Source organism: Ranitomeya imitator, chromosome 10 (genome assembly GCF_032444005.1).
Source record: "Ranitomeya imitator isolate aRanImi1 chromosome 10, aRanImi1.pri, whole genome shotgun sequence".
NCBI lineage: Eukaryota > Metazoa > Chordata > Amphibia > Anura > Dendrobatidae > Ranitomeya > Ranitomeya imitator.
In genome coordinates, this window is record NC_091291.1 from 96,372,706 (window position 1) to 96,397,996 (window position 25,291).

The 25,291-nt window shown below is 42.8% G+C and overlaps 1 protein-coding gene across 4 annotated transcripts in view; it reads left to right on the plus strand.

Moving 5' to 3' along the window:
• Positions 1–25,291, plus strand: part of ARHGEF16 (Rho guanine nucleotide exchange factor 16) — a 105,090-nt gene that overhangs the window by 13,848 nt on the left and 65,951 nt on the right. For all 4 annotated transcript variants that reach the window (XM_069741856.1, XM_069741858.1, XM_069741857.1 and 1 more), the window contains 2 exons: positions 10,455–11,020; positions 24,580–24,634. In XM_069741856.1, coding sequence (XP_069597957.1) covers positions 10,469–11,020; positions 24,580–24,634 — 607 coding nt within the window. In that variant the 5' untranslated portion in view covers positions 10,455–10,468. The remainder of the gene's footprint in view (positions 1–10,454; positions 11,021–24,579; positions 24,635–25,291) is intronic.

The window sequence follows — 25,291 nt, forward strand, 5'->3', positions numbered from 1 at the left end:
AAGTGAATACCAATACAGAGCCCTTCCCTTCGGGATATCAATTGCACCCCGCATATATACCAAACTAATAGCGGAAATGATGGCTCGTCTGAGAGAAAAAGACATCTTGATAGTTCCATACTTTGACGATTTTTTGACTGTGAGCAACTCTGCCCAGCACTGCAGGCAACAGTGCGACAGAGTGATAAATACCCTAAGAAATTTAGGCTGGCTTATAAACCTGCAGAAATCAAAGCTAGAGCCGACCAGGGTTCAGGAATTTTGAGGTCTGACATTGGACTCTACAAAACAAGAGTGCCGCCTCCTAGATCAGAAAAAGCAAAAGATAAATAGTCTTGCATCAAAAGCTTTCTTAAACCCATCTATGTCTTTAAGAAGGGTGAGGTCACTACTGGGGTACCTTTCTGCCTGTCTACCAGCAGTTCAGTGGGCACAACTACACACTAGATCTCCAGTGGGACATTTTGAAAAACCAGGTTCCATTGAGTTTTTTTTTTTTTAGAAAGTTACATGACTCTTAAGTTCAGCCACTACTCATTCCCTAGTTTGGTGGATGAATTTCAACAACCTGTCAACAGGGATTCCCTGGGTAATAGAAGTATCTCGGATAGTTACCACAGACGCAAGTCCCATGGGGTGGCAACAAAGTTACTCAAGGGATTTGGATAGGTCAGGAACACAAGGCATCCTCAAATCCAAAAGAACTCTGGGCAGTGGGCCTGATCTGCTTCCATGATCCATTGGACATAGTCTGGTGTATGCCTTTCCCTCAACTATCCTCATCCCAGCAGTTCTGCGAAAGTCAGGGAGGACAGGTCAAGGCTCATTTTAATAGCCTCCTTCTGGCCCAAAAGAACCAGGTTCTCCTGGCTGAGGATGCTATCGGTCACCGGTTCTTAAGTGCTTCCGGATCTTCCGGACCTTCTGTCTCAGGGACAGGTGTTCCACCCTCAGTTGGAGAATCTCCACCTAACAGCGTGGAATTTGAAAGGACGTTGCTGAAGGGAAGATGTTTTTCAGATAAATTAGTCTCCACGCTAATGAAAAGTAGGAAAATAGTGACCACTAAAATCTATGGCAAGACCTGGAAAAAATTTCTGTCGACCTCCGGGGTTAGATTACAGGTTGGGGTACCAATTACTGAGATCTTAGAATTCCTACAGAAGGGTCTAGAACTGGGCCTCCCAGTAAGTACCTTTAAAGGTACAGGTAGCGGTGCTAGGAGCTTTGTACAATGAAAGTATAGCTGGCAATCCTTGAGTAAAATGATTTATTACAGCTGCTGCAAGGTCTAGACTATTAACTATTCAAAGACTGCACCCTGGGACTTGAATCTAGTCTTATCAGCTTTAACAAATCCCCCGTTTTGAGCCTATAGAGTCAATACCCCTTAAAACCTTATCACTTAAAACTGCCCTAACATCAGCCTGGAGAATAGGTGATCTCCAAGCCCTGTCTGCGAGTCCTCCCTTCACAAAAATCCTGGACAATAGGCAGGGTCAGGTTTTAGGATAACTATCTACCAAAAGTAGCATCCAGATTCCATAGGTCCCAGGAGATAATAATAATAAATAATCTTTATTTTTATATAGCACTAGCATATTCCGCAGCGCTTTACAGTTTTGCACACATTATCATCACTGTCCCCGATGGGGCTCACAATCTAGAATCCCTATCAGTATGTCTTTGGAATGTGGGAGGAAACCGGAGTGCCCGGAGGAAACCCACGCAAACACGGAGAGAACATACAAACTCTTTGCAGATGTTGTCCTGGGTGGGATTAGAACCAGGACCCCAGCGCTGCAAGCCTGCAGTGCTATCCACTGCGCCACCGTGCTGCCCACGGCAGATAATCCTTCCTTCTGTCCAGACCCTAAGAATAAGAAAGAAGAAAAATTCCACACATTAGATGTGAGAAGGTGTCTGGTTCAGTACCTAGAATCCACCCAGAGGTATAGGAAGGAAGGGTCTCTCTTTGTCTGCTTTCAGGGTCCCAGGTAAGGACTCAAAGCTTCCATGGGAACTATAGCACGTTGGATAACAGATACGATAGCCTTGGCATACTCATCTCTGGGAACGTAGTTCCAGAGGGGCTGAAAGCTCATTCCACAAGAGCTAAGGTGACCTCCTGGGTCGAAAGGTCAGAGGCACCAATAGATCAAATCTGTAAAGTGGCCACCTAGTCATCACCTTCAACCTTTTTTGGACACGACCGTCTAGACCTAGCCTCTTCATCTGACTTGACCTTCGGAAGAAGGGTTCTGCAGGCTGTGGTCCCTCCCTAAGCAATAATCTCTGCAATTCTCTCTGTGGTGCTGTCATGGGGGACTGAGAAAAGCATTGTTACTTACCGATAACGGTATTTCTCAGAGCACATGACAGCACCCGCTTATTTCCCCCATCACGTGTGCGGTGAGCACATTCTTTTGTATGAAGTGTGTTTTTTATATAGACACGGTGTGCACCTGTTAAACAGTACGATAAAAGTATATTTTTTGTTGTCACTAACCTGGAGGACCTCTGATGCTCTGTAAACCAACTGATACGGGGGAGAGGTATCGCCCTTTTATCCTGTAGGTTTGCTGTCCCTGAAGGGCGGATCCCCTCTCAGTGGTGCTGTCATGGGCACTGAGAAATACCGTTATCGGTAACTATGCTTTTTGTCACAAAAACTTTACTTTAAACTCAAACTTTTTTATTTTTGCAAGGGTAACAAGAAAAAATGAACAACAAAATTTGTTGCGCGATTTCTCCTGAGCATACAGATACGCCATATGTAGAGGAAAATGTTTGGGCACGCGGTAGGGCTCGGAAGGGAAGGAGCGCCATTTGACTTTTTGAATGTTAAAATTGCTTGAAAAATTAGCGGACTCCTTGTTGTGTTTGGAGAGCCCCTGATGATGATAATAATAATAATAATTTTATTTATATAGCGCCAACATATTCCGCAGCACTTTACAAATTATAGAGGGGATTTGTACTGACAATAGACATTACGGCATAACAGAAATCACAGTTCAAAATAGATACCAAGAGGAATGAGGGCCCTGCTGCTCGCAAGCTTGCAAACTATGAGGAAAAGGGGGAAACACGAGAGGTGGATGGTAACAATTGCTTTAGTTATTCGGACCAGCCATAGTGTAAGGCTCGGGTGTTGATGTGAAGCTGCATGAACCAGTTAACTGCCTAAGTATGTAACAGTACAGACACAGAGGGCTATTAACTGTATAAAGTGTATGAGAACATGATGCGAGGAACCTGATTATGGTTTAATTTTTTTTTTTTTTTGAATGGGCGACACAGGGATAGTTAGGTTAATTCGTTGAGGCGGTAGGCCAATCTGAACAAATGAGTTTTTAGGGCACGCTTAAAACTGTAGGGATTCATCGTATTAACCTGGGTAGTGCATTCCAAAGAATCGGACAGCACGTGTAAAGTCTTGGAGACGGGAAAGGGAGGTTCTGATTATTGAGAATGCTAACCTCAGGTCATTAGTGGAGCAGAGGGCACGGGTAGGGTGGTAGGCTGAGACCAGAGAGGAGATGTAGGGTGGTGCTGAGCCATGGAGTGCTTTGTGGATGAGGGTAGTAGTTTTGTACTGTATTCTGGAGTGGATGGTGTGACGGTTGGTGAGGAATATGATCCTGGCAGCAGCATTCAGGACAGATAGGAGCGGGGAGAGTTTGGTAAGTGGAAGGCCGATTAGTAGAGAGACGAGAATGAATAAGTGAAACGGTAAGAGTTTTTGCAGAGTCGAAAGTAAGAAAAGGGCGAATTCTAGAAATGTTTTTGAGATGCAGATAAGAAGAGCGAGCCAATGATCGGATGTGGGGAGTGAATGAAAGCTCAGAATCAAGGATGACCCCAAGGCAGCGGGCATGTTGCTTTGGAGTAATGGTGGAACCGCACACGGAGATGGCAATGTCAGGCAAAGGTAGGTTAATAGAGGGAGAGAAGACGAGGAGTTGAGTTTTTGACAGGTTCAGTTTCAGATAGAGGGAGGACATGATGTTAGAGACAGCGGTAAAACAATCACTGGTGTTTTCTATAAAGGTCGGCGTGATATCAGGAGAAGTGTATAATTGGGTGTCGTCAGCATAGAGATGGTACTGGAAACCAAATCTACTGATTGTCTACTGATGTGCCTAAAGAGTGGAAAACCCCCACAAGTGACACCATTTTGGAAGCTAGACCCCTAAAGCGATGTATGTATATGTGTGATGAGCACCTTGAATGCCCAGCTGTTTCACAAAAGTTTATAACAAAGAGCCATAAAGATAAAAAAAAAAAAACATTTCCCACAAAAAGTTTTTCAGCCTGAAATTTTTTTTTTCACAAGGATAGCGGGATAAAATGGACCTAAAAATTTGTTGTGCAATTTCTTCTGAGTACGCCAATAACCCAAATGCGGTTGAAAACTACTTTTGAGCACAGTGCAAAGCTCAGAAGGGAAGAAGCCCCACATTAGAGTTTATATTGTGTTGTACTGGTTTTAGGCTATGTGCACACGTTGCAGATTTGGCTGCGGATCCACAGTGGAATGGCCGCTGCGGATTCGCAGCTGTTTTCCATGTGGTTTACAGTACCATGTAAACCTATGGAAAATCAAATCCGCAGTGCCCATGGTGCAGAAAATACAGCGCGGAAACGCTGAGTTGTATTTTCCGCTGCATGTCAATTTTGTGTGGATTCTGCAGCGTTTTACACCTGCTCCATAATAGGAATCCGCAGGTGTAAAACCGCAGGTGAAATCCACACAAAAAAAAAGTGCTTATTACCTGTGGATTTTGCAAAAAAACGGTGCGGAAAAATCCTCAACGTGGGCACATAGCCTACGCGTGCTATGTCACGTTGGCAGAGCCCTTAAGGTGCTAGAACAGCAGAATCCCCCCCCATAAGAGACCCCATTTTAGAAACTACACCTCTCAATGAATTCACCTAGGGGTGCAGTGATCATATTGACACCACAGGTGGGTCACAGAATGTTATACCATTGGGCAATGAAGAAAAAAAAAAATTACCTCCAAAATGTTGTTTTGGCCCTAGATTTTACATTTTCACACAGGAATATGGGTAAAAATTGCACCAAAATTTATCCCACAATTTCTGCTAAATGTAGAAATACCCCATATGTGGCAGTACACTACTGTTTAACCATTTGGTGACACTCTGGAGGGATGGAGTGCTGTTGGGAAATAGAGCTCTGTCTCGCCATATGGCTAAGCAGTACTGTTATACAAGAGGCATCCTGGAGCGTAGATTTTCCTAGAATAGTTTGTGGACTCCATGTACAGAGCCCCTAAGTGCTAGAAGAGCAGAATCCCTTCACCAAATGACCCCATTTTGGAAATTATACCCCTTTGGGAATTTATCTACAGGTATATTGACTATTTTGACTCCATTGGCGTTTTGCAGAAATAAGCAGTGGTGTATGTTTCTGAATGAAAATTGCAAACTGCCATTGTAGTGACCAGTACGTGGTAGTGCCCGTCCATTGTGGCCAGCTCATGCATCTGTAAATTAGGCAGGCTCTCATCGCTACAGAAATGCCAAATGTGGGCACTAACTGTGATTTAGGCACACTGTGGGGCTCGGAAGGGAGAAGGGGATTTGGGAGCACAGAATTTCCTGCATTTTTTTTTTTTTGTTGGCGAGGAGCCATAGCGCTTTTTCAGAGCCTTTGTGCTACCAGTAAGGCTGGAGTCACACTCAGCGTAAGACAATACGGTCCGTATATTACGGCCGTAATACGCTGAAAAGTCCTCAAAATAGTGGTCCGTAGCTCCTCCGTAGGCAGGGTGTGTCAGCGTATTTTGCACATGGCATCCTCCGTATGTAATCCGTATGGCATCCGTACTGCGTGTTTTTCTCGCAGGCTTGCAAAACCAACATACGGCTATACAAGGGATCCATGTTTTAAAAAAAATATATAATATATATATATATATATATATATAACACCTATATTTACCTTCATTTGCGATGAGGCGCCCTCTGCTGGTTGTCCCTAGATCGTGGGAACTTTCCTAGAAAGCTCCCAGGCTCCAGTTCATATGAGGACAACCAGCAGAGGGCGCCTTTTATGAACTCGAGCCTGGGAGCTTTCTAGGAAAGTTCCCACGATCTAGGGACAACCAGCAGAGGGCGCTCACCGCAAATGAAGGTAAATATAGGTCATTGACCTACTTTACCTTCATTCCCCGGGGTTTTGCAGCCACGAACAACGTTGCATTAGCAAAGCTCGTGGCTGCAAAATATTTTAACCCCTTCAGATGGATTTACATCGTTGGACATTACAGATCTTCGGAAGGTAAGGATATTGTTGGTTTATTTTATTTTTTTTGTTACAGATCGAGGGTCGTCAGTGATTGGATTGGGCGTTGAATAAAATATTACAACAACCTTTGTTTATATTTCATTAAAATAATTTTTAATAATGTTTGTGGTTTTTTTTAACCTTTTACTACTATTGGATTAATAATGGATAGGTGTCATAATTGACGCCTCTCCATTATTAATTTGGCTTAATGTCACCTTACAATAGCAAGGTGGCATTAACCCTTCATTACCCCATATCCCACCGCTACACGGGAATGGGAAGAGAGTGGCCAAGTGCCAGAATAGGCGCATCTTCCAGATGTGCCTTTTCTGGGGTGGCTGGGGGCAGGTGTTTTTAGCCAGGGGGGGGCCAATAACCATGGACCCTCTCCAGGCTATTAAAGGGAACCTGTCACCCCGTTTTTTCAGATTGAGATAAAAATACTGTTAAATAGGGCCTGCGCTGTGCGTTACAATAGTGTATGTAGTGTACCCTGATTCCCCACCTATGCTGCAAAATACATTACCAAAGTCGCCGTTTTCGCCTGTCAATCAGGCTGGTCAGGTCAGGTGGGCGTGGTGACATCGCTCTTTTCTTCCCCAGCTTTCCGTTGGTGGCGTAGTGGTGTGCGCATGTCCAAGTTCCGAATCCACTGCGCGCACGTGAAGAAACAGCGCGCGATCTGCGCTATAACCCCTGTCATCGGTGGGGGCGGCCATCTTCCTGGGGCCGCACGTGCGCAGATGGAGTGCTCTGCTGCACGGGGCTTCAGGAAAATGGCGGCGGGATGCCGCGTGTGCGCAGAAGAGATCGCGGCGGCCATTTTTCCAAAGCCGAGTTTGCATCTTTTTGCATTTATTCTACCTATTCTACTGTAAGCTGTCAGTGTGATTTTACTGTACACCGCACTGAATTACCGGCTTTTCTCTCTAACACCGCTGCGTATTTCTTGCAAGTTACACTGCTGGTCCGTGTGTGATCCGTATTTTTCAGGCTTCCATAGACTTTCATTGGCGTATTTCTTGCGCAGTACGGTGACAAACGCAGCATGCTGCGATTTTCTACGGCCGTAGAAGCCAGTATAATACGGCTCAGTAAAATACGGCAGATAGGAGCAGGGGCATAGAGAATAATTGTGCCGTTTGTTTGGCGAGTTTTACGGACGTATTTTCTGCACTCATACGTCCGTAAAACTCGCTAGTGTGACTCCGGCCTAATGTGGAAGCCCCCTATATTTCCGTTAACAGATGATGGACCTGGGTGGAGACTAGCTTTTTTTTTTTGTGGATTGAGTTGAAGCTTTTATTGGGAACATTTTATATAACATTTATCCTGTTTTCTATGCTTAGCACTCGCATCAGGGTTTCCCTTTAAATCTTTAAGTGATGTAATTCAAATGAAACCCCTGAGGGATCCATTCACTATAAAGAGGCAGCAGAGGTACTCTGAACTCCGTCTGGTGTCTGTTCAACGGTGTTCTTTGTTTTTTTTTTTGTTTTTTTTCCAGAGATGCAGAAAACTGTGGCCAATGGTACTTTTATGTACTCCTAATAAAAATAAAAAGACGCTGGATCACAGGTCAGACAGCATCCACAATTCCTCCATCTTCTTCATTGTAGGGAGTCATGGGTTCCGTCTGAATCACATATTTCAAAGATTTACACGGAAACCCCAGTGTAAGAGCTCAGTGTAGAGCACAGGATAAACGAGCCGAGCCTTACTGCAGTCTTTGGCTGCCGTCACACTAGCAGTATTTGGTCAGTATTTTACATCAGTATTTGTAAGCCAAAACCAGGAGTGGGTGATAAATGCAGAAGTGGTGCATATGTTTCTATTATACTTTTCCTCTATTTGTTCCACTCCTGATTTTGGCTTACAAATACTGATGTAAAATACTGACAAAATACTGCTAGTGTGATGGCAGCCTTTGGGAGGCAGAATGAGCAAATCAACAGCAGGTGAAGAATTGGTTTTATTTATCTTGTACAGGCGGTGTAAGTGACTAGATGGCTTTATTCTTCAGGTCTGTGCGATTACAGCGATACCAGATTTATATTGGGTTTTTGTTTGGCCGCTGTCAGACACTAAAATACACTTTTTTTTTTTTTCTTTTTTTTTTTGTTGCAAAAACAGATTTTTGCATTGCTGTATTTTGAGAGACATTTTCCCATATTTCGACCAACAGAGTCATGTGAGGGCTTATTTTTTTGTGGGATGAGTTGACGTTTTTATAGGTACTAATTTCCGGCTCTTAGAAAACAGCAATTCAGGAATTGTATTTTGTTTTTGTTTTGTTTTTTTATATGCCATTCCTTGTTGTAAAATCTGCAGTTTTATTTTTCAGGTCAGCGCGATTACAGCGATACACCATTTATATTGTTTTTTTTTTATATACGGTATATGTTTTGATGCTTTTACACAAAAATATTCTTGCATCGCTTTATTTTGAGAGCTGTAACTTTTTTTTTTTTTTTTTTTTTGCTGAGTGATCTGTATGTTGCCTTGTTTTTTACGTGACAAGGGCGACTTTTTCAGCAATACAATTTTGGTTTACATTCGTCTTTTTTATCACGTTTTATTCCACTTTTTTGTTTGGGGGTGTGATAAAGCATGTTTTCTTCTGTTTTAAAATTTTTTTTATTTTTACTGTGGTCATTAAAGGGGGTTAACTAGTGGAATAGTTTTTATAGGTCGAATCATTACGGACGTGGCGACACAAAATGTGTGTAGTTGTATTGTATTTTTGTTTTTTGTCTTAATATTTATGGGCGCAGTATATGCACTGGGCATGATCTAATTAACTTGCTAGTGCCTGGGTGACCCTTCGGGTCAACATAACAAAGATCAGGACCCCATCATGATGTTGCAGGGTCACCGATTAAAGGGCAGAGGGGGCTTTCTTCCCTCTGCCTGTTTGCTAAATGCAGCAATTGCAGCATTTAGGGGTTAAAGTGCTAGGAGCAATGCGGGAACCACTCCTGGCACTAGGAGCTGGGTGTCAGCTGTCAGAATCAGCTGTCACTCGGCGGCGATCGCACATGCACAACCTCTGTGCGCACAAAATTGCCAGGAAGTATCCATACTTCCAAGGTCGTTAAGTACCTGAACATATGGATGTATCTAAGGTCGTTAATTGTGTTTATCATTTGGGTTATGGTGCAGTTTTCTATTTTACTTAAGTCTTTTCATAAAACAGCATTTTTAGTGGGCAAATATTTTTTCCGTAAATTTTTCATACTTTATTTTTAGTGATGAGCGAATGTACTCGTTACTCGAGATTTCTTCGAGCACGCTCGGGTGGCCTCCGAGTATTTTTTAGTGCTCGGAGATTTAGTTTTTATTGCCGTAGCTGAATGATTTACATCTGTTAGCCAACATAAGTACATGTGGGGGTTGCCTGGTTGCTAGGGAATCCCCACATGTACTTATACTGGCTAACAGATGGAAATCATTCAGCTGCGGCAATAAAAACTAAATCTCCGAGCACTAAAAAATACTCTGAGGACCCCCGAGGATGCTCAGGAAATCTCGAGTAACGAGTATATTCGCTCATCACTATTTACCTGGTATTTTAAATATTTAAAAAAAAAAAGTTATCCTCTTTAAAGACAAATTGTGGGGGAAAGATGGATTGCCATGTTGGCATTCAAGATGGTCAAACCTTTGCTTCAGTCAGTACCAGAGAAGTCTGTAGCAGTTCACCAAGTGTGCTTAAATACTATTGAAGAATATTTATTTTCTTATTTATTTTTTAATCTGCTCCCCATATGGTCTGATTTCATAACTTGCCATATCCTTATCTGCTGTAACCCTATAGCATTAGTAGTAACTTATATGGCTCTATCAGTCATGGAGGTGACGTTGGGACACTCTCCAGATCCCCCTCCCGTAATCTTCCTTGTTGGCATTTTATTATCTGTTTAGTCTATAGCTGTAGCTGGTCACTCTACAAGATGTATTGCTCTCGGGTCTAAAGCGTCGCTGTAATTTCAGGTATATTGTCACTTTGTGTAAAATATTCTGGCAGAAATAGTTTTATTTTTTTTTTTTCTTCATCTCTTGACCTGTGTGTCCAGTATAGGGATCGTGCTTCAGTTAATAGGATTTACTAATATAGATTGGTTCTGTTTTGTAGGTACAACTTTTGCAATGTCTCACCGGTACTCTGATCCATCAGTGGGGGAGAAGTCTTTTCTCGTGTTGGAGAAAAAATATCTGGACCTAAAAGCCAACACCACCTTCAATTCTTCTATGCAAAAAAAGACCATAAATGCGATGGATAACGCCTCGTATGTTCCGGATCAGGGTCCTTCCCCAGTGGAGGCGCGTAGGATTGTACTCAGCACAGAGAGTGCAGCTGCACAAAAGCTGGGAACTCAACAAATGATCCCAAAAGGTTTGGCTATTGCCTCAAAAACCAAAGTCCCCAGACATCACAGCTTTGCCGCAACAACTTTCAGCAAAGAACTTGCCCGCAATGACCCTAAGAGAATTTCTGCTCCTGACATCTCTTTGGACTCCCCTGAGGATGATTCTGATGGTGGGGGAACATTGAAAAGAAATCTGCGAAATATGTCTTACCGGGCGGCTATGAAAGGGTTTAAGGATGATGATTCTGAGCCTCGAAAACCAATCTCCACCTTAAAGCCTGTTTCAGAAGATCCAAATGCTCCGCCACCGAAGAGCCCTGCGAGATCTAAGGTGGGTATTACATATTCATGGATATTGTGCATGTCTTGTATTCAAAGGGGCTATCAATGGAGGGGAAGAAAATTAACCAACATCCAAATATATTCCCTATCCCTCTTCTAAAAAAATACTCAAGCCATTGGCCCAACCAGTAAATTAAAGTTGTTTTACTGTTCCAGAAAAGCACTGTCTCCAGGCTACAGTTTGTTAAAAAAAAAAGACAAACCTTGTTTTACTCCCCAGGTCCAACACTGAGTCTCCATCAAAGCTCCCCAGTGTCTTTTGACCTCACATCAGCACTGAAGTCAATAAAACGCTTCAAGAAATTACTAAGCCCAGCAGCTCCGATTTTGGTCTGTGCTGTCAACTCGGGCATAGCCGCTGAGCTCACTGACACCAGCGCTGCAAACAATAACAGATACTGGGAGCAACGGAGACTCAGTGTTGGACCTGGGATGGGTAAGTAAAGCACAGTCTGGTAAAAAATAAAATAAAATGCAAACTGAAGCCGGTAGAAAGGGCTTTTTAGACACTGGAAAACCTTTTAAAATCACTGCTCTCCAAGCTGTACATAATACTCCTGAGACTATTGATAATATATTGATGATTATGCCTTGAGCAAAAAAAAATGAAGATGCCCCTCCCTCAGACACTGACGCACTACTGTAAATGTAGTCGCTGTCCCTCTTTCTGGTTTCTTTCATTAGAACTGCAGGTATTACACTACAGATCCAGCAATTCTACATGTTACAGGTGACAATGAATTTAAGAACCAAGGTTCCAGATGAGCGAAGGCGAAGGGTCTTACTGGATGGGTGACTTCTTGCTGCGGGCAACTGCTGCTCCATAGCAAGACCGTGGGCAGTACGTTGGCTCGGTAGTTAACACTTTGCAGCGCTGGGGTTCTGGGTTCAGATCCCACCAAGGACAACATCTGCAATGAGTTTGTATGTTCTCCCCGTGTTTGTGTGGGGTTCTCCGGTTTCCTCTAACCCTTCAAAGACATCCTGATCCCATTCATTTCAATGGAGATGTGGCTGCATACGTGCAAATGTCTCACCATCACAGCCGAAGCCGGATCTTATCCAATCTGTCTGTAAATGAGGACGATCACATTGCAATGGAGAATTGTACAATGATTTCACGTTTTGTGATCCATGGGCTGCAGTCCGCACAGTAAAAAGCTTCTCCTCCAATTCTGGCTCTTCAGCCAAATCCTATGAGAAATATTTAGATTATGTAAAGTGCCTGGAGGTTGAGAAGCAAAAACTCGTAAAACCAGAGAGATTACTGCAGCAATTAATCACCTGCACTTCTGAGTCCTGAGCTTTATATACACAGGAGATGCTATTACTCTCTGTGTGCCGCCATACAGCGCTTCAGTACTACTGTCTTAGAACTTGCATATATGGCTGTGGGCATGACGTCTTAGAATAGTGAGACGCTGTACTGTGTACTTACATATACCGTTCTAGAAACCTTGTGTCACGTGTCTTGCTATATTATGGCAATGGACCCCCATGGTTCCACTGAACATGACTTGGATCACCAAGAACCACACAATGGTCAATACAGCAGAACAAACAGAACTGTGTACTGCGGCTAAAGTAAAAAAAGAAGTTCTGCATCAGCCATTTTTAATATTGTATGCTTACCAGCCTAGAATAGCCAATCGGCCATGTGCACAAGCGCATAGACTAACATTGGTCTGTGTGCAGTTCTCTGCACTCGCTGACAGCCCACGGACCAGAAAAAGGTCCCCTTAAGGCTACGTTCACATTAGTGTTATGCGTGTTTGCGTCGGGCGACGCATGCGTCATGCGCCCCTATATTTAACATGGGGGACGCATGCGTTTTTGTGTGCTGCGTTGTGCGACGCATGCGTTTTTTTTGCCGCAAGCATCGGGCCAAGAAAACGCAACAAGTTGCATTTTTCTTGCGTCCAAATTTCGGCAAAAAACAACGCATGCGTCGCAAAACGCAGCGTTTTGGTGCGGTTTTTTTTGCGTTGTGCGTTGCATCGCCGACGCAGCGGCGCACAACGCAAATGTGAACGTAGCCTAAGATATGTGCACATATTCATTGTTTGCAGCAGGAAAATCTGTTGCCAGTACTGATGTGTTGGCATGTGTTTTTTCTCATTCATTGATATGGGTGAAATCTGAAGGAAAAATGCCGAGAGAATTGACAATCTACAGATTTGAATCCGCTGCTAAACTACGAGGAAAAAATAAGCAACGTGTGCAGGAGACTTCAGATATCTCTTCCAATTTGCTGGCACTAGAAAATCCTTCAGGTTTTGTGACAAATCTGCAGAAAAAAAAGGCGCAATGTGTGCAAAGGCCATGTTCTGCACAAAAGCTCATCATTTTCGGCAGCATATCTTCCTGTGTAAACAGGACCTGTGCTGTCGAGAACAATGGCAGCCTATGAACACTGAATCTATTACTCATTGTATATTGTTCAGTGCACATCTGGAGCTGGATCGGATGGTATGAAAATTGGCAAATATGTCAAAATTGGCGGTAATTATATGATGCAAAATTGAAAACTGCAAACGCCTATAAGTAACAAAGGTGTCAGATCTCCAAGTATTAGCACCCAGGTCCCAGCTTTTTTTCAAAAGATAAGCCAGCACCATATTCTTCTATGGCTGATACCGAGAAAGGGGGCTGGCTGGACTAGTGAAATTAGCGGCCAACTTCCTTTACAACTACAATGGAAGAGTTTCCAAAGCAGGAAATGTTCATGTGTCCAACACAAGGTGGTAATGGAGTTCCCTGGATCCCAGTACCAACGCTGATATTGGAAAATTAGGTGCTTCGGTATCTGTGTACAGGCCTTGCTGTATGGATTCCTGTCCTGAATTTACGGTCAGTGGAGTCAGTATAAAACGGATAGACTCCAAATTTAACAAATTCAAAATATATAATAAATTGGGTACAGTAGTACAATGCAGGATGTGTTGTAATTTTTTTTTCATAATAATTTTGGAAAGTTATAAAATGTCCTATAAACTTCTGTTCTGTTCCTGATCTAATGATCTGGGCTTTTAGTTGAGCTGAATCTGTGCTGCACTTTATATACAGTGCCTTGCGAAAGTTTTCGGCCCCCTGGAACTTTTCAACCTTTTCCCACATATCATGCTTCAAACATAAAGATACCAAATGTAAATTTTTGGTGAAGAATCCGCAACAAGTGGAACACAATTGTGAAGCTGAACAAAATTTATTGGTTACTAGCTGAAGAGCCCGGCGTTGCCTGGGCATAGTAAATATCTGTGGTTAGTTATAGCACCTCACTTCTCTTATTTTCCCATCACGCCTCTCATTTTCCCAATCACATCTTTAATTTTCCCCCTCACATCTCTCATTTTCTCCCTCACACCTCTCATTTTCTCCCTCACTCCTCTCATTCCTGCCTAACACTTGTCATTTCGACCTCACATCTGTCATTTTCCGATCACTCCACTATTTTCTCTCACTCCTCTCATTTTGCACTCACACCTTTTCATTTTCACCTCACACCCTCATTTTCACCTCAGTATATACATTTTTGTCATCTCCCTTATATATAGTATACACCTGTATGTCATCTCCTGTATATAGTATATACCTGTATGTCATCTCCCCTGTATATAATATGTACCTGCTGTGTCATCTCCCCTGTATATAGTATATACCTGTGTCATCTCCTCCTATATATAGTATATACCTGTATGTCATCTCCTTCTATATATAGTATATACCTGTGTCATCTCCCCTGTATATAGTATATATCTGTGTGTCATCTCCTCCTGTATATAGTATATACCTGTATGTCATCTCCCCTGTATATAATATGTACCTGCTGTGTCATCTCCCCTGTATATAGTATATACCTGTGTCATCTCCTCCTATATATAGTATATACCTGTATGTCATCTCCTTCTATATATAGTATATACCTGTGTCATCTCCCCTGTATATAGTATATATCTGTGTGTCATCTCCTCCTGTATATAGTATATACCTGTATGTCATCTCCCCTGTATATAATATGTACCTGCTGTGTCATCTCCCCTGTATATAGTATATACCTGTGTCATCTCCTCCTATATATAGTATATACCTGTATGTCATCTCCTTCTATATATAGTATATACCTGTCATCTCCCCTGTATATAGTATATACCTGTGTCATCTCCTCCTATATATAGTATATACCTGTATGTCATCTCCTTCTATATATAGTATATACCTGTGTCATCTCCCCTGTATATAGTATATATCTGTGTGTCATCTCCTCCTGTATATAGTATATACCTGTATGTCATCTTCTATATATAGCATATACCTGTATGTCATCTCCTCCTGTATATAGTATATACCTGTGTGTCATCTCTCCTGTATATAGTATATACCTGTGTCATCTCCTGTATTAGACCTCGTTCACACGTTATTTGGTCAGTATTTTTACCTCAGTATTTGTAAGATAAATTGGCAGCCTGATAAATCCCCAGCCAACAGGAAGCCCTCCCCCTGGCAGTATATATTAGCTCACACATACACATAATAGACAGGTCATGTGACTGACAGCTGCCGTATTTCCTATATGGTACATTTGTTGCTCTTGTAGTTTGTCTGCTTATTAATCAGATTTTTATTTTTGAAGGATAATACCAGACTTGTGTGTGTTTTAGGGCGAGTTTCGTTTGTCAAGCTGTGTGTGTTGAGTTGCGTGTGGCGACATGCATGTAGCGACTTTTGTGAGATGAGTTTTGTGTGGCAACATGCGTGTAGCAACTTTTTGTGCGTCGAGTTGCATGTGACAGGTTAGTGTAGCAAGTTGTGTGCAGCAAGTTTTGCGCATGGCGAGTTTTGCGCGTGGCGAGTTTTGTGTGGTGCCTTTTGAGTATGTGCAAGTTATGTGTGAGGCAACTTTTGCATGTGTTGCAACTTTTGTGCATGTGGCAATTTTTCCGCGTGTGCAAGTTTTGCGTGTGGTGAGTTTTCCATGAGGTGAGTTTTGCACTTGTGGCGAGTTTTGCGTGAGCCTAGTTTTTGCATGTGGCGAGTTCTGCGCGTGGCGAGTTTTGAGCGGCGACTTTTGTGTTTCGACTTTTATGTGGCGAGGTTGGTGTATTTGTGGTGAAATGTGTGCTGAGGGTAATATGTGTTCAAGCACGTGGTAGTGTGTGGCGCATTTTGTGTGTGTTTATATCCCCGTGTGTGGTGAGTATCCCATGTCGGGGCCCCACCTTAGCAACTGTACAGTATGTAATCTTTGGCGCCATCGCTCTTATTCTTTAAGTCCCCCTTGTTCACATCTGGCAGCTGTCAATTTGCCTCCTACACTTTTCCTTTCATTTTTTCCCATTATGTAGATAGGGGCAAAATTGTTTGGTGAATTGGAAAGCGCGGGGTTAAAATTTCACCTCACAACATAGCCTATGACGCTTTCGGGGTCCAGACGTGTGACTGTGCAAAACTTTGTGGCTGTAGCTGCGACGGTGCAGGTGCCAATCCCGGACATACACACACACACACACACACACACGGGGCGTGCAATATTATTCAGCCCCTTTAACTTAATACTTTGTAGCACCACCTTTTGCTGCGATTGCACCTGCAAGTCGCTTGGGGTATGTCTCTATCGGTTTTGTACATCGAGAGACTGAAATTCTTGCCCATTCTTTCTTGGCAAACAGCTCGAGCTCAGTGAGGTTTGATGGAGATCGTTTGTGAACAGCAGTTTTCGGCTCTTTCCACAGATTCTCGATTGGATTGAGGTCTGGACTCTGACATTCTAACACCTGTTTACGTTTATTTGTGAACCATTCCATTGTAGATTTTGCTTTATGTTTGGGATCATTGTCTTGTTGGAAGACAAATCTCATTCCCAGTCTCAGGTCTTTTGCAGACTCCCAACAGGTTTTCTTCAAGAATGGTCCTGTATTTGGCTCAATCCATCTTACCATCAATATTAACCATTCTCCCTGTTCCTGCTGAAGAAAAGCAGGCCCAAACCATGATGCTGCCACCACCATGTTTGACAGTGGGGATGGTGTGTTCAGGGTGATGAGCTGTGTTGCCTTTACACCAAACATATCGTTTGGCATTGTTGCCAAAAAGTTCGATTTTGGTTTCATCTGACCAGACCACCTTCTTCCACATGTTGCGTCTTCCAGGTGGATTGTTGCAAACTTTAAACGACACTTTTTATGGATATCTTTGAGAAATGTCTTTCTTCTTGCCACTCTTCCATAAAGGCCAGATTTGTGCAGTGTACGACTGATTGTTGTCCTATGGACAGACTGTCCCACCCCAGCTGTAGATCTCTGCAGTTCACCCAGAGTGATCATGGGCCTCTTGGCTGCATCTCTGATCAGTCTTCTTGTTTGAGATGAAAGTTTAGAGGGACGGCCGGGTCTTGGTAGATTTCCAGTGGCATGATACTCGTTCCATTTCAATATGATCGCTTGCACAGTGCTGCTTGGGATGTTTAAAGTTTTTTAAATCTTTTTGTATCCAAATCCGGCTTTAAACTTCTCCACAACAGTATCACGGACCTGCCTGTTGTGTTCCTTGGTCTTCATGATGCTCTCTGTGCTTCAAGCAGAACCCTGAGACTATCACAGAGCAGGTGCATTTATACGGAGACTTGATTACACACAAGTGGATTATATTTATCATCATTAGGTAGTTAGGACAACATTGGATCATTCAGAGATCCACAATGAACTTCTGGAGTGAGTTTGCTGCACTGAAAGTAAAGGTGCCGAATAATACTGCACGCCCAACCATTCAGTTTTTTTATTTCCAAAAAAATTTAAGTCTAAAAGGAAAAAAATGTATTTTGTTTATAGCAGCCAATCACAGCTCAGCTTTCATGTTGAAAAGAGCTTTGCTAAAAAGAATGCTTCGTTGTGATTGGTTGCTACGGGCAATAATTTTATTTATTTATTTTTTCCAGTTTTGATAGTTACTCAGTGTACGTGTGGTAATATGCTCACAATCACAGGCTTCCCTGGTTTTCAGCGCCTGTTTAGGCGTCTTCTGGGTCACATGCATGCTATTTTGATTCGCCACATCATAAAGGGGTATATGTAATAGCGACTTCTGGCAAGCACAGTGTAAGTCTATAGCATGTGTCAGCATGAGGCACCATAGGACTGCATTGTAAAAGTGACTCCCATCTTATACATAAATCCCAGTGTGATCCGAGGAGTGTTGAGGAGCTAAGCTAGAAGAAAACACACATAAAAAGACTTCACCGCATTCAAACAAGTAACTTTCACATTCAAGTCGGCCCTCACCTCTACTAAACAAGACTACTTCAACACCCTTTGTATCGTCTTTATCCCACAACCCAACCCCAAACAGATATTCAACACCATAATGCCCTCATCTGCCCTCCACAGCCCCCTCCTATCCACCTCATCTCTGCAGAAGACATTTTCTCACATTTAAAAAATGGCATCGCTTAAACAAGGCAGATCTTTACTACCCATTCACCACAACCCCGATGTATATCGGGCCACTGCCCATCCATCGCAACCACTGGGTATATTAGTCCACTGACCTTCCCCCATAACCTTTCTCTCCACCTTCACTGAAGGAGAACTTAATCATGTCTTCTCAAATGCACTTCACCACTTGTGCACTCGACTCCTTCCCACCTCCTCGCCAACATCGCCACCCTCACCACCACTCTTATCCCAACCCAAACCTATCGTTAACTTCTGGTACCTTCCCTTCTGCTTTTAAACATGGCACAATCACAGTGAACTTAAGGAACTATCCCTCGACCCAACCTCTGCTTCCATCTATCACCCCATATCGCTGCTCTTGTTTGCTTCCAAACTCCTTGAACTGCATGTCCATGTTGAACTTAACAACCATCTTTCATGTAACTCACTCTTTGACAACCTACACTTCAAACATGCCACAATCACACCTATCCTCAAAAAGCCATCTCTTGACCCAAGCGCTATGTCCAGCTATCGCCCCATAACTTTGCTCCCATTTGCTTCCAAACTCATTGAGCAGCATGTCCATGCTGAACTTTCCTCTCACTTTGCATCTAACTCTCTCTTCGACAACCTACAATCTGGTTTCTGTCCCCACCATTCCACTGAGACTGCCCTGACCAAAATTACTAACAACTTACTTACAGCCAAAGCTAACAGACAATTCTCTATACTCCTCCTCCTAGACCTGTCCTCTGCCTTCGACACAGTTGACCACTGCCTCCTACTACAGATCCTCTCTTCTTTTGGTGTCAAAGACGTTGCCCTATCTTGGATCTCCTCATACCTTGCCAACCGCACATTTAGCGTTTCCTACACCCATACTACCTCTTCATCTCGCCCCCTCTCTGTTGGAGTCCCCCAAGGCTCTGTCCTAGGACCCTTACTCTTCTCAATCTATACACTCGGCCTGGGACAACTCATAAGGTCCTATGGCTTCCAGTACCATCTATATGCCGATGACACTCAGATCTACCTCTCTGGCCCAGATGTCACCTCTCTGCTCTCCAGAATCCCAGAGTGTCTATCGGCCATATCCTCCTTCTTCTCCTCTCGCTTCCTCAAGCTCAATGTGGACGAATCTGAGCTCATTATCTTTCCTCCATCTCGCATATCTTCCCTACCTGATCTAGCTATCAAAATAAATGAAATCACACTTTCCCCTGTCCCCAAAATCCGCTGCCTCGGAGTAACCCTTGACTCTGCCCTGTCCTTCAAACCGCACATCCAAGCTCTCGCCACCTCCTGTCGCCTCCAGCTCAAAAATATTTCCAGAATCCGTCCTTTCCTCAACCCACACTCTACCAAAATGCTTGTGCATGCTCTAATCATCTCCCGCCTCGACTACTGCAACACACTCCTCTGTGGCCTACCTTCTAACACTCTCGCACCCCTCCAGTCCATCCTTAACTCTGCTGCCCGACTAATTAATCTCTCTCTCCTCGCTACACTCCTGCTTCACCTCTTTGCAAATCCCTTCACTGGCTCCCAATTTCCCAGCGTATCCAGTTTAAACTACTAACACTGACCTACAAAGCCATCCATAACCTTTCTGCTCCGTATATTTCCACACTAATCTCTCAATATCTTCCCTCACGTAATCTCCAGTCCTCCCAAGACCTCCTCCTTTCCTCCACGCTTATTCGCTCCTCACTCAATCGCCTCCAAGACTTCTCCCGAATATCCCCCATTCTCTGGAATTCTGTGCCCCAACACATCCGGTTATCCACTACTTTTGGATCCTTCAAAAGAAACCTGAAAACCCACCTCTTCAAGGAAGCTTACAGCCTGTAAAGACCACACGGCCACCTCAACACCATTGGAGCTACTGCAACCCTCGACCTCCTGTCTCCCTCCCCATAATCCTGTAGAATGTAAGCCCGCAAGGGCAGGGTCCTCTTCCCTCTGTACCAGTCTGTCATTGTTAGTTTTGTTTACTGTAAGTGATATTTTTATTTTGATGTAACCTCTTCTCATGTACAGCACCATGGAATTAATGGTGCTATATAAATAAATAATAATAACTTCCGTCCCCACTATTCTACCGAAACTGCCCTGACCAAAATTACTAACGACTTGCTGCCAAAGCTAGCAGACAATTCTCTATACTCCTCCTTCTAGACCTGTCCTTTGCCTCTGACTCCCTCCTACTTCCAAATACTGGCATCAAAGATCTTGCCCTCTCCTGGATCTCCTCACACCTCTTCAACCGCACATTTAGCGGCGCCTCTCCCATACTACCTCCTCATCCCGCCTTCTGTCTGTTGGTGTTTCTCAGGGCTCTGTCCTGGGATACCAACTCTTCTCAATGTATAACTTTGGCCTGGGACAACTCAGAAAGTGCATGGCTTCCAGTTCCAGTTATACGCTGATGATACTCAGATCTACCTCTCTGGCCCAGACGTCACCTTTCTGCTGTCCAGAATCCCAGAGTGTCTATCAGCCATATCCTCCTTCTTCTCCTCTCTCTTCCTAAAGCTCAATGTGGACAAAACGGAACTCCTCATCTTTCCTCCATCTAACCTAACTCCCCTACCCGATCTATCTATCACAGTAAATGTCATCATGCTCTCCGCACACAGTAAATGTCATCATGCTCTCCGCAGTACCGGACGTCCGCTGCCTCGGAGTAACCCTCTACTCTGCCATGTCCTTCAAACCGCACATCCAAGCTCTCAACTCCTGCTGCCGCCTCCAACTCAAAAATATTTCCAGAATCCACCCTTTCCCCAACCCTCAATCTACTAAAATGTTAGTGCATGCCCTCATCGTCTCCTGCCTTGACTACTGCAATATCCTCATCTATGGCCTCCCAGTTAACACTCTCTCCCATCTACAGTCCATCCTTAACTCTGTTGCCCGACTAATCCACCCTTCTAATCCACCTCACCACCAGCAGAGCTGCTACACACCCACGGAACTGTCTCCTACCCCATTACCCTGTAGACTGTAAGCCCACAAGGGCAGGGCTCTCTCCTCTCTGAACCAGTCTTTCAATGTCCGTTCGTCCTCTGTAATCTATATTTTGCATGTAACCCCTTCTCACGTACAGCACCATGGAATAGATGGTGCTCTAAAAATAGATAATAAATGTGTATATGTATTTTTTTTTGTGTGTGTATCTGTGTATATATATATATATATATATACATATACAGTGGGGCAAAAAAGTGTTTAGTCAGTCAGCAATAGTGATATATATATATATCATGTGACTTCTATTCCAAAGATAAATAATATATATATATATAATATAATATAATATATATAATATATATATATTATTTATCTTTGGAATAGAAGTCACATGATATATATATATATCACTATTGCTGACTGACTAAACACTTTTTTGCCCCACTGTATATGTATATATATATATATATATATACACAGATACACACACAAAAAAAAATACATATACACATTTATTATCTATTTTTAGAGCACCATCTATTCCATGGTGCTGTACGTGAGAAGGGGTTACATGCAAAATATAGATTACAGAGGACGAACGGACATTGAAAGACTGGTTCAGAGAGGAGAGAGCCCTGCCCTTGTGGGCTTACAGTCTACAGGGTAATGGGGTAGGAGACAGTTCCGTGGGTGTGTAGCAGCTCTGCTGGTGGTGAGGTGGATTAGAAGGGTGGATTAGTCGGGCAACAGAGTTAAGGATGGACTGTAGATGGGAGAGAGTGTTAACTGGGAGGCCATAGATGAGGATATTGCAGTAGTCAAGGCAGGAGACGATGAGGGCATGCACTAACATTTTAGTAGATTGAGGGTTGGGGAAAGGGTGGATTCTGGAAATATTTTTGAGTTGGAGGCGGCAGCAGGAGTTGAGAGCTTGGATGTGCGGTTTGAAGGACATGGCAGAGTAGAGGGTTACTCCGAGGCAGCGGACGTCCGGTACTGCGGAGTACACATACATACATACAGTGGGGCAAAAAAGTATTTAGTCAGTCAGCAATAGTGCAAGTTCCACCACTTAAAAAGATGAGAGGCGTCTGTAATTTACATCATAGGTAGACCTCAACTATGGGAGACAAACTGAGAAAAAAAAAATCCAGAAAATCACATTGTCTGTTTTTTTTAATCATTTTATTTACATATTATGGTGGAAAATAAGTATTTGGTCAGAAACAAAATTTCATCTCAATACTTTGTAATATATCCTTTGTTGGCAATGACAGAGGTCAAACGTTTTCTGTAAGTCTTCACAAGGTTGCCACACACTGTTGTTGGTATGTTGGCCCATTCCTCCATGCAGATCTCCTCTAGAGCAGTGATGTTTTTGGCTTTTCGCTTGGCAACACGGACTTTCAACTCCCTCCAAAGGTTTTCTATAGGGTTGAGATCTGGAGACTGGCTAGGCCACTCCAGGACCTTGAAATGCTTCTTACGAAGCCACTCCTTCGTTGCCCTGGCGGTGTGCTTTGGATCATTGTCATGTTGAAAGACCCAGCCACGTTTCATCTTCAATGCCCTTGCTGATGGAAGGAGGTTTGCACTCAAAATCTCACAATACATGGCCCCATTCATTCTTTCATGTACCCGGATCAGTCGTCCTGGCCCCTTTGCAGAGAAACAGCCCCAAAGCATGATGTTTCCACCACCATGCTTTACAGTAGGTATGGTGTTTGATGGATGCAACTCAGTATTCTTTTTCCTCCAAACACGACAAGTTGTGTTTCTACCAAACAGTTCCAGTTTGGTTTCATCAGACCATAGGACATTCTCCCAAAACTCATCTGGATCATCCAAATGCTCTCTAGCAAACTTCAGACGGGCCCGGACATGTACTGGCTTAAGCAGTGGGACACGTCTGGCACTGCAGGATCTGAGTCCATGGTGGCGTAGTGTGTTACTTATGGTAGGCCTTGTTACATTGGTCCCAGCTCTCTGCAGTTCATTCACTAGATCCCCCCGCGTGGTTCTGGGATTTTTGCTCACCGTTCTTGTGATCATTCTGACCCCACGGGGTGGGATTTTGCATGGAGCCCCAGATCGAGGGAGATTATCAGTGGTCTTGTATGTCTTCCATTTTCTAATTATTGCTCCCACTGTTGATTTCTTCACTCCAAGCTGGTTGGCTATTGCAGATTCAGTCTTCCCAGCCTGGTGCAGGGCTACAATTTTGTTTCTGGTGTCCTTTGACAGCTCTTTGGTCTTCACCATGGTGGAGTTTGGAGTCAGACTGTTTGAGGGTGTGCACAGGTGTCTTTTTATACTGATAACAAGTTTAAACAGGTGCCATTACTACAGGTAATGAGTGGAGGAAAGAGGAGACTCTTAAAGAAGAAGTTACAGGTCTGTGAGAGCCAGAAATCTTGATTGTTTGTTTCTGACCAAATACTTATTTTCCACCATAATATGCAAATAAAATGATAAAAAAACAGACAATGTGATCTTCTGGATTTTTTTTTCTCAGTTTGTCTCCCATAGTTGAGGTCTACCTATGATGTAAATTACAGACGCCTCTCATCTTTTTAAGTGGTGGAACTTGCACTATTGCTGACTGACTAAATACTTTTTTGCCCCACTGTATGTATGTGTGTAATAGTAATATATATATATATATATATATATATATATATATATATATATATATATATATATATATATATATATATATATATATATATATATATATAATATCTTTGGAATAGAAGTCACATGACCCAGAAGAGGACCGGAGCAATGCTAGAAGCCAGGAATATGGTGATCGATAATTATATCGCTGCACTTACTCAATATTGCTTTCCGGTATATACTTTTGGCCAAATATAGAGGAAAAAATATATTTCATGGGAGTGCTAATTTAAATATTAAACTGCATCTGCCTAGAGCCACCACTAGGGGAAGCAAATTGCATGAAACTACATTTCCATACATGGAGGGGGGGGTGACACTTTTAAAACAGCTGGAGAGTCAAAATTATACACGTACCTCTCTACATCCCTACCAGTTAAGCTGCACCCGGGTGACAGCACCTTTCATTCAAATCTCTAACTTTGCTATGAAGAAATAAATCGCTGACCTATCTGCATTTATTTTACAGAAAACATTTACCAAAAAGAAATTTCAGAGAAACACAGCCGGCTCCTTTAAAGACGGTGAGTGAAAAAATTAATTCTCTATAGTAATTAAGCCAAAATCTAATAAATGTAGTAAATTAAATTTTTAATACAGCAGAAGATTGATAGACGAGACGTGATGAGTGCGATACGTGGAAACACAATTAAGTTATATGGGTGTCTGCATAAATAATGCGGCAAGTCATTAACACTGTTGAATATTTCATATGAGTGCTTGAATATATGATAAATGTAAAGATAATTATGGAGATTTGTGTTCATGTCAGTGATGATTTTAACACTGTATATGTAAGAGCTACTATATTACTGCCCCTATGTACAAGAATATAACTACAGTGGGGGAAATAAGTATTTGATCCTTTGCTGATTTTGTAAGTTTGCCCACTGACAAAGACCTGAACAGTCTGTAATTTTAAGGGTAGGTTAATTTTAACATTGAGAGAGAGAATATCAAAAATAAAATCCAGAAAATCACATTGTATAAATTATATAAATGTATTTGCATTTTGCAAGTATTTGATCCCCTAATAACCATTAAGAGTTCTGGCTCCTACAGACCAGTTAGACGCTCCTAATCCACTCGTTACCTGCATTAAAAACAGCAGTCTTACATAGTCACCTTTTATAAATGACTCCTGTCCACAGACTCAATTAATGAGTCAGACTCTAACCTCT